The sequence below is a fragment of the Capsicum annuum genome, chromosome 8 (genome assembly GCF_002878395.1).
Source record: "Capsicum annuum cultivar UCD-10X-F1 chromosome 8, UCD10Xv1.1, whole genome shotgun sequence".
NCBI classification, from domain to species: domain Eukaryota; kingdom Viridiplantae; phylum Streptophyta; class Magnoliopsida; order Solanales; family Solanaceae; genus Capsicum; species Capsicum annuum.
The window spans coordinates 113676331-113686968 of NC_061118.1; the positions used below are offsets into that span (position 1 = coordinate 113676331).

At 43.2% G+C, this 10638-nt stretch overlaps 1 protein-coding gene across 1 annotated transcript in view; it reads right to left on the reverse strand.

Annotated features, from left to right (window-relative positions):
- LOC107839075 (two-on-two hemoglobin-3) overlaps positions 1-9772 on the reverse strand; it is a 14164-nt gene extending 4392 nt beyond the window's left edge. The window contains exons 1-2 of the mRNA XM_016682423.2: positions 8724-9772; positions 4073-4203 (exon numbers count right to left, since the gene is read on the reverse strand). Coding sequence (XP_016537909.2) covers positions 4073-4203; positions 8724-9082 — 490 coding nt within the window. The 5' untranslated portion in view covers positions 9083-9772. The remainder of the gene's footprint in view (positions 1-4072; positions 4204-8723) is intronic.
- Between the last annotated feature and the right edge of the window lie 866 nt (positions 9773-10638).

The window sequence follows — 10638 nt, forward strand, 5'->3', positions numbered from 1 at the left end:
CCCCCCCAACCCGGCATTCAACCAGCTGCCGCCCGGTCTCCAGCCGCCAACTTGGTCTCCAACAGGCCGAGACTCCGCCTGCACTCGCCACGCCGTCTCCAGCAGCCGCAGCCCCAAGCGAAATCCGGTGACTTCTAACCTTTGTTATTTCATTATTTCATATTTCATATTGCATTTTAGTTCATTATTTCATATTCCATTCTTAGTACTATGCTCGTAGTAGCCCGTGTACCTTGACTTGCGTGGGATTTGTGAACATTGTCTGTTGTCGGTTGTTGCTGTTGTTGTGGTCGCTTCTTAGTTTGGCTTCGGGAGTAGTCCTTTGAACGTGTGTGTGCCTTGTATCTCCTTGCTGCTGCTTTGATATTGCCACCGGGTATATCCTTATATTTTCCTATTTTTTTCGTGTAGTTGTGGCTGTGGGTGGTAATGGGTGGTTAGGGTCATGTCCGAGGGGGTTGGGGCGTGGGGCTGTGGCGGGGGCGGGAGATGGGGAGAGAGCGGGAGTGGGTGGGAGGCCAAGGTTTGGCCGAGGGAGGGGTAGTGGGGGGCGCGTGGATAGCGACGGTAGGCTGAGGGTTGGGTCTTGGAATATAGGGACCCTTCAGGGGAAGTCCATAGAGCTGGTGAAGATTCTTAGGAAGAGAAGGATCAACCTTGCGTGTGTCCAAGAGACCAAGTGGGTAGGGTCTAAGGCTAGGGATGTGGACGGTTACAAGCTGTGGTACTCTGGGAGCGACAGGCGTAGGAATGGAGTTGGCATCTTGGTAGATGAAGAGCTTAGAGGCCAGGTAGTGGAGGTGAAGAGGATCAACGATAGGTTGATGACTATTAAGTTGGTCATTCGGGGGTTTAACCTGAACGTGTGTAGTGCCTATGCGCCGCATGTGGGATCGGAGGGGAGGAGAAGATGCGGTTCTGGGAGGCTTTGGAGGACGTGGTGAGAGGCGTGCCCAGTTCGGAGAAGATTGTTGTAGCAGGGGATTTCAACGGGCACATCGGGGCGCTACCGGGAGGCTTTGGGGATGTGCATGGTGGTTTTGGTTTTGGGGAGAGAAATGAAGAGGGGGCGACCCTATTGGAGTTTGCAAGGGCGTTTGGGCTGGTGGTGGTGAACTCGGGCTTCCCGAAGAAGGACGAGCACCTGATCACTTTTCGGAGCGCGATAGCCAGGACTCAGATTGACTTTTTGTTGCTCAGGAAAGGGGATAGGGCGTTGTGTAGAGACTGTAAAGTCATCCCGAGTGAGAATCTTTCGACCCAACATAGGCTCTTGGTTATGGATTTGGGTATAACGAAGAATAGAAAGAGGAGGAGTAAGGAGTGTAGACCGAGAATCAAGTGGGGCGGTTTGACGCTAGTGAATGCGTGGGAGATAGGGGAGAGGTTGGCGGGAATGGGGGTGTGGGAGTGTAGGGGGGATGTGGATAATATGTGGGACAGGGTGGCAACGTGCATCAGGGAGAATGCAAGGGAGGTGTTAGGTGTTTCTAGGGGCCGGGCCGGACATCATCGGGGGGATTGGTGGTGGAATGAAGAGGTGGGGAAGAAAGTGGAGACCAAGAAAGAGGCGTATGCTAAGTTGGTGGAAAGTAAGGACGAAGAAGAGAAGCGGGTAAACAGGAAAGAGTACAAGCTAGCGAGGAAGGAGGCGAAGTCAGCGGTCACGGCAGTTGAGAGCTTGTATGCAGGGTTACAGGGGAAAGGAGGGGAGAAAAAGTTGTTCCGACTCGCGAAGGCTAGGGAGAGGAAGGGTCGTGACCTCGATCAGGTGAGGTGCATTAAGGGGGAGGACGGTAGAGTGTTGGTGGAGGACGGCCACATAAAGAAGAGATGGCAGTCATACTTTCATAGGCTCTTGAATGACGAGGGGGACAGAGCTATTGTGTTAGGGGAACTGGAGCACTCAGGGGAGTGTCGGGATTTTAGCTATTGTAGACGTTTTAAGGTAGACGAGGTTAGACAGGCAGTCCGCAGGATGCGAAGGGGTAGGGCGACGGGGCCGGATGAGATACCGGTGGAGTTTTGAAAGTTCGTTGGAGAGGCTGGTGTAAGGTGGTTGACTGCATTGTTCAATGAAATTTTCAGGACGGCAAAAATGCCCGAGGCGTGGAGGTGGAGTACCATGATCCCCCTCTATAAGAATAAGGGGGACATTCAGTGTTGCAATAACTATAGGGGGATTAAGTTACTGAGTCACTCTATGAAGATCTGGGAGAGAGTGGTCGAGGTGAGGCTGAGACGGATAGTGTCTATTTCGGAAAACCAGTTCGGATTTATGCCCGGCCGCTCGACGACGGAGGCAATCCACCTGGTGCGGAGGTTGGTGGAGCAGTATAGGGAGAGGAAGAAGGATCTGCACATGGTGTTCATCGACCTGGAAAAGGCGTACGACAAAGTCCCCAGGGAAGTGCTTTGGAGATGCTTGGAGGTGAGTGGAGTACCGCAGGCATATATCAGAGTAATTAAGGATATGTATGAGGGAGCGAAAACCCAGGTGAGGACGGCGGGAGGAGACTCAGAGCATTTCACTGTCCTGACAGGATTGCATCAGGGATCTACTCTTAGTCCCTTTTTGTTTGCGTTAGTAATGGATGTGTTGACGCGGCGTATCCAAGGGGAGGTGCCGTGGTGTATGCTTTTTGCAGACGATGTAGTCCTGATAGATGAGACTCGAGGGGGTGTGAATGACAAATTAGAGTTGTGGAGGCAAACTCTGGAGTCTAAAGGGTTCAGGGTGAGCAGAACCAAGACAGAGTATGTGGAATGTAAGTTTAATGACGTGAGGCGGGAGAATGAGGTAGTAGTGAGGCTAGAAGCACAGGAGGTAGGGAAGAGGGATAAGTTCAAGTATCTCGGGTCCGTGATCCAGAGTAACGGTGAGATTGACGAGGATGTCTCGCACCGTATTGGGGCGGGATGGATGAAGTGGAAACTCGCATCGGGGGTGCTGTGTGATAAGAAGGTGCCGCCCAAGCTTAAAGGCAAATTCTATAGGGTGGTAGTCCGTCCGGCCTTGCTGTATGGAGCAGAGTGTTGGCCAGTTAAGAACTCCCACATCCAAAGAATGAAGGTGGCAGAAATGCGGATGTTGCGCTGGATGTGTGGACTGACCCGAGGGGATAGAGTTCGGAATGAGACTATCCGGGAGAAGGTTGGTGTGACTTCAGTGGAGTGTAAGATGCGGGAAGCACGATTGAGATGGTTCGGACACGTGAAGAGGAGGGGCATGGATGCCCCGGTCCGTAGGTGTGAGAGGCTAGCGTTGGATGGTTTTAGACGGGGTAGGGGTAGACCGAAGAAGTACTGGGGTGAGGTGATTAGGTGGGACATGGAACAGTTACAGCTCACCGAGGACATGATCCTAGATAGGAAGGTCTGGAAGATGCGAATTACGGCAGAGGATTAGGGCCAGTTCGGGTCGCTAGTGTAGGGAATTAATTGGTGGGGGTGTATTCCTGTTATGATTCCGTATTCAATGTTCCGTGTTCCGTGTTCCATGTTCATTACGAATATGTGCGCTTTCCTCTGCTTTATATTCCTGCATTCCTGCTTTACTCTGTTTTATATTCCTTATGGGTGCCGTATCTATGTTATGTCATCTGTTTCTGTGCTGTACTATGTGTTTGTGTGATATCTCGTGACTTGAGCCGGGGGTCTTTCGGAAACAGCCTTTCTACTTCATCAGAGGTAGAGGTATGGACTGCGTACATCTTACTCCCCCCAGACCCCACTAAGTGGGAATACACTGGGTTTGTTGTTGTTGTTGTTGAATACTATAAAGAGGAAACCATTGAACAGAAAGGTTTATTTCCGTTGCAAATAATCTTCGTCATAGATATCAAGAAGTTAATTTTATGCATTCCAATCTCAATAAGATTTTGAAGGTTCAGTTTGAAGTTTATGATAGAAAATAGATTAAGCATCTCAAGCATTGAGGTCACCACAAAAATAAAATTGCATCACAATAGAAGGATATAACAGGTAACTAACTACCATCAGAAAATTGAACCTGGGCATGTAGAATGGGAAGACTGGATAAAATAAAAAGAATAAGGTAACACTTGTTTACCTTTCCTCTGCGAGTATAAAGGAGGCCCTCCCATTCTCTGTACAAAGAACTCATATTGATTCCTAATAGCATCTTCCTTACTTGAATTAGAGAAAATTGATCGAAACCACTCTTCCTCATCATCGTACACCCTAATTTCCATTCCAGAAACAAAAGTCAAATGTTTTCCCTCAAGAAAGGTAAACCATTAGAGCAGAACAGAGCACAACTCTTATCACTCAACCTTCATTTCAAACAACTAATCTGAAGACAGTAAATTTCATCCCTCAACTGAAAACTTGACAACAAAGATACAAAGATTAACGAGATTTTTGTCTCCTACAACCACAAGCACACCCTACCCCACTCAACCCCCCAGCATTTCAAAAAAATATTAATGAATTTATAAAGCCTATGAAGATAAACTATCTGAGAAGAAAATGTAGACAACTCTAATAATTACTAAAATAAAACTTCATTCCAAACAAGTAACTAAATAGAAAATCCAGAATTTCAGAATCCGGTTATTCATTCACAGTAATTAATATCATCCAGTTGGTTTTCTTAACGCTAAAGGATGTTGATACAGCCATAGATCAACAAATCAAAGATCCCCTCAACTAGGGTAGAGTGTATGCAGACCTTACCTTTACCTCAAAGGTAGAGAGGCTATTTCCAATATATCCTCGACTCAAAGAAAAGAGGTAGTAGAAGCACATGAGATATCAAATACCTCAGTCATAGGCAGTCTTGACAAGGTATCAGCTGCCTTGTTCTCTCTTCCTTTCTTGTACTCAATCTCAAAATCATATTGCATGAGCTTTGCCACTCATTTCATTTGAAGGCCAGTGTGCAGCTTCTGATCCAAAAGGTATTTTAGAGCCCTTTGATCAGTTCTCACCACAAAGGACCTACCCATGAGATGATATACTGTGACCATTTGGCAATAGCCATGACTAGAGCTAAGAGCTCCTTGTCATATACTGAGAGAGTCATATGTTTTCCTGATAACCCTTTACTGATGAAAGCTATTGGGTGGATATAGCACCCACCCCCAAGTCACATGCATTTATTTCCACAATAAACTGCAGAGAACTAACAGGCATTGTTAAAACTGAAGCAGAAGTGAGGGCCAATTTAAGGTCTTCAAAAGCCTTGGTAGCTTTGCAAGTCCATTGGAACCCATCTTTTTTGAGCAAATCAGTTAAAGGCTTGCTTATAATTCCATAGTGTCTGATAAACCTTCTATAATAACCAGCTAGGCCTAAAAAACCCCTCAATTCTTTGATGCTCTTGGGAGTTGGCCATTGCTGCACCACCACTATCTTCTTAGGGTCAGTTTCCACTCCATCAGCTGAGATAAAATGGCCTAAGTACTCTATCTTGCTAGCTCCAAAAATACACTTGTTCTTTCTGGCTACTATGTTATATTGCAGTAACAACTCAAAGGTAATTCTTAAGTGTCTCAAATGATCTTCCAGGCTGTTGCTGAACACTAATATGTCATAAAAAAATACCAAGATAAACTTCCTAAAGTGATCCTTAAAGATATGGTTCATCAAGCTTTGAAAACTAGAGAGGGCATTTGTGAGTCCAAAGGGCATCACTAGATACTCATAGTGACCAGAATGGGTTTTGAATGCAGTCTTGGGTACATCATCACTGGCCATCCTTATTTGAACCTGACCTTAGGTCAATTTTAGAATATATGCTAGACCCTCCAAGCTCTTCTAACAACTCTTCCATGATAGGGATTGGAAATTTATCCTTCACGGTAGCCTTGTTTAGTGCTCTATAATCAACACATAATCTCCATGACCCATCTTTCTTCCCCACCAAGACTACAGGAGATGCATATGGGCTATAGCTTGTTTGAACAATTCCTTGGTCCAATAATTCTTGCACTAGCTTCTCAATTATGTCCTTCTGCTTGGAAGAATACCTGTAGGGCCTGAGATTCACTGGATGATTGTTGTTTACCAAGGGAATTTTGTGATCAAAAGATCCCCTAGTAGGTGGTAATCCTTTTGGATCAGTAAAAAGTTGGTTATACTCCCTAATCAACTTCACTATCTCCACTGGTGTCTCACTGTCATTCACCACTTCCTCTATCTTGGGTGAGACCTTTATCATGAATAACTGAGCTCCATTATCAACAAATTTGTCCAATTTCTTGGACTCAATTTCCCTGATACCTGTCAAAGTGTATTCCCTGCCTTGATATTGGAATTTCATAGAAGAGTCTGAAAGTTCATGAACAAGTCACCAAGGGGTTTGAGCTATTGCACCCCCAAAGTGATGTCACATGAACCTAAGGGAATGGGAAGGAAGTTGTCCTCAAAAAAGGTACCCCCCATCAGCCAGTTGAACCTCTTACATGCCTCCACCGTTTGCGTAATCCCTCCATCAGCCACATTGATCAGTTGTGGGCTAACATGCCCCATTTCTTGACTAACTCTTCTTCCATGAAATTGTTTGTGCTACCTGGATCAATAAGGATGTTGAGTGAACCATGATCACAATAACCTGTCACCCTCATGGTTTGGTAACCAGTTACTCCTTGGAGAGCTTGCAAGGATATTTCACAAACCTCCTTTTCTGCTTCTAATTCCTCCCCTGGTTCAGGTTCTGGGTCCTTGCAATCATCCACCACCACTACCTCACAATCTTCATCTACCTCCAATAGATAGAGCCTGTTGGATGCTACACAATTGTGACCAAGTACAAACTTTTCATCACAGAAAAAGCAAAAGCCCTTCTGCCTCTTCTCACTTATTTTAGCCTAAGTCAACCTCCGACTTCTCTCTCTATTGAAACTGACAATTGGTTCCTTCTTTGACCCCATAATTCTGGCAGAAGCAGCACTATAACCCCTTTTTTGAAACGAACCCCCACTACTAGTCATGTGATTCCTTGATACTCCTACCTGAGCTTGCAACCGGGATTCAATGTTTCTAGCCAACTGATATGCCTGAGGTAGTGTGAATGGCCTATGACTCTTCACAGCAAACCCAATCTCTGGTTTCAAACCAGTGATGAACCCACTGATGGCATGTCAGGCAAAATAGTTAATCTAGCCATAATCCTATCGAATTCTTTCATATATTCCTTCACAGTACCATGTTGCTTTACCAACTTAAACTCTGCCATAGGATCCTCGTATTCACCCCCAAATCTGTCCATTAACGCATATATATACTCCTCCAGGTTGGAAATGGAAGGTGTAGAGCAGCTACTCGAACCTTCTGCACTACAGGGGTGTCATCATATGCAAAGAAATGGTCGGCCTTATACATCCAGGTTCGAAGGTTAGTACCATCAAAGTGAGGGAACTCTACCTTAGTTAGACGAGTCATGGATCCATTATGGTGGCTAGATGAAGGTAGATTTGTAGCATGATGAAATCCTCCTCCTCCTTGACTTGTGGAAGGCATTTGGCCTGCGGTAGTGAAAAATGGTTGACCTCTGCTGTAACCTTGTTGCTGGTAGTGTTCACCTGCTGGAGTTTGGAATTGTTGTGAATTTTGAGCACCATACTGATAGCCAGCTGGAGATTGAAACCCTGGTGGATTCCCCGTAGAGACGGAGGTAGCCCATATCATGGGGTTGCCAGAGAGAATGTATATCTCGGCTCCCTCACTGATAGCATTCCCTTTACCTCGATCTCCTTTTTGGATCGCGTTTATGGACTCGCGCAAGCTGTTAATGGCCTTCTCGTGCTGTTCCTCAATCTGATTCTGCCTTACAGAAAAATTGGCCATCTCCCTCGTCATTCGATCGAACATCTCTTTAATCTCCTTCATCTCGTCGTACATGATTCCCACAGAGCTCAGGATAGTGCTTTGATACCAAATGTTGCAAAATGAATTTGCAACAAGTGAAAATGCAATGGAACAGTGAAGACTAAAGGAAAAACTAGAAGAAAATTACTTGTAGGCTAAGAAAAAAAGAAGTTAAATTAAGCTAAAGGAATTTTTCATTCATGTCCTTTCCTGAAACATCTAGTACTATTAATAGGCCTTGGCCAAGCACATTTCTGACATATAGTACTAATTACAACTGAGCCACTTAGGGATTAAAAAGAAATACATAACAAACCAAGAGGACTAAACTGTAAACTCCCTTTCTACTTCTAACTAACTCCTTCTTCAACCGTTGAGAAATGCAACAAAGACCCTACAAGAATAAAGCTAGTACTACAACAGACACCGCCAATCCTAGAACCATCGAAAAAGCAAGGAAATTCTCTACTACCTACTAATGTTCTACCGTAGTCGGCGACCTCCACACCCTACTCTAAATTCATGTCCTTGGTGAGCTTAACCTGACCGATGTTCTGTCGAATCACTTCTCCTCAATATGGAATTTGGATAACAATGAGTAAAAAGGAAAGAAAAGAAAAAGAGAAGCAAATAGTAATATAATCAATAATAATCCATAACTAATCCCACCCACCACAACCCAAGAAAATAAAACTTTGAAGCCACATTCAAATCTAAAACTCAATTTTTGAAGCAACAAAACACTAAACTCATTCACCTTCATATTAATATTAATTCAAGAAAACAATTAAAAAGAGAGAAATAATTGCAATCAAAGTCGCAAACTTTAACGAGAGAGTTACTGAGTTTTATTTAATACCCATCAAGAAAAAACTATTTTTGTTTTGTACCTGTTGTAGAAATTGGTAGAGAGATTGATGAAAGTCTGAAGGCCAAGTTTTTCAAAGAGATTAGTTTCATCAATGGCGAATGCATCATTGGGGTCAACCCCACTCCACTCCGACGCCTTCTCCTGCAGTGATTGCATTCTATTTTTCTTCCTTAACTCTCTTTGTATGTATTGCTGGCAATGGCTGAACAATGTGGATGGGTATTTATAAGGGCTTGTGGCAGTCGCGTGGAGGACACGCCTTTTCATGTGAAAGTGGTCCTTTGGGTCCACATTAGATAGTGACGTGGCATATTGGGGGAATGTGAATGGAGGAATCCCATTCCAGCTTCTTTTCTTTTCTTTTTGGGAAAAGTTCATTTTAGATAACAAAGCATTTAATATAGACGAAATGGGTTTTTCTTTACTTTGATTTTTCTTCAAATTGTGAACTCATCGAAACACAATATTCTAAACATTTCTGATCATTGACTTGAAAGCTTAAGTGGCAACTTAATTGATGAGTTGAAATAAATGTATGATTTCACGCATATAGAGCATGTACCTACCAAAAATTTTATAAAAATAATCTTTTAAAAAAAAAACTAAAAGAGAAATATAACTTTCGCTTTCTTTGCTCCATCAACCCTTTTCCTTTACCCCGCCCTTTTATTTTCCCTCATTTTTTACTACCAAAAAACTTTAATTAATATCTGAAAAAGAACATTTGAAAAAGGGAGAACCTCGACGACAAATCCAAATAAAAAATTTATTGTTTGGTGTGGATGGCGGGTCGATTGATTTTCATAGAGCTAGTTCAATGGTTGGTGGTGATTTTTCAATGGAGGAAAGTGTCAATGGGTAGACATGACGGAGTTGGTGATTTGGAGGTTTAATAAAGATTGTTCATAGAATTGTTGGTGGAGAAAGAAGAAGGGAGGAGAGGAGGCATTAGTTCATCAGTCGATCGACAGTGGCCGATGGTGTTGATATGGAATGAGAAAGATGAAATTGGAGGTGGATGTTTTTTGGTATTGTTAATAGATGGAGTATTGCTCGTTGTTCTATTATTGTGTGCAAGAGAAAAGAAAAGAAAATGGTATGAGGGAGATTGGGGGTGATGGAAGGTTGTGGGTTAGGGAAGGTGGAGATGGTGGTCGTTGGGATGATCGCGTCAGTAGTTGTGGGTTGGGGGAGATAAAAGAAGGTTAGATAAATAATTTTTTAATTTATTATTTTGCTTTCTATTTAATATTGTTGATTAGTAATTTTAAAAAATAAATTAATAAAAATAATTATGACATGACATTAATTTATATGACATGAATCTGACATGTCATTTATTTTAGGGCGAGTGAGCTATACACATGGTACGAAGAATTTAAAATTTTGTGTTTTGATGGATTGATGGGTATAAGTGACAAAGGACTAAATAGATGTGTTCATTTTATAAATTCAGACAAGTACAGAGGTTGAGTAGACCATTTCGCTTTTTGTATACTACTTATTACTATTATTCAAAGTGAACAAAATGATTAAAAGAATTTTTAAGAGACATACAATAGCTATATAAAATATAAACATAAAAAAATAATAGGTCAATTCAGGACATGTATGATGGTGCGAAGACTCGTGTGAGGATGGTAGGTGGAGATTCAGAGCACTTTTTAGTTTTGATAGGGTTGCACCAGGGATCGACTCTTAGCCCGTTTTTATTTGCCTTGTTGATGGATGTTTTGATGAGGCATATTCAAAGGGAGGTGCCATAGTGTATGTTATTTGTTGATGATGTGGTACTGATTGACGAGACTTGGAAAAGAGTTAATGATAAGTTGGAGATTTGGAGATAGACCCTTGAGTCTAAAGGATTTCGGTTGAGCAGGACCGAGACGGAGTACTTGGAGTGTAAGTTTAGTGATGTCTCGCAGGAGGTTGAC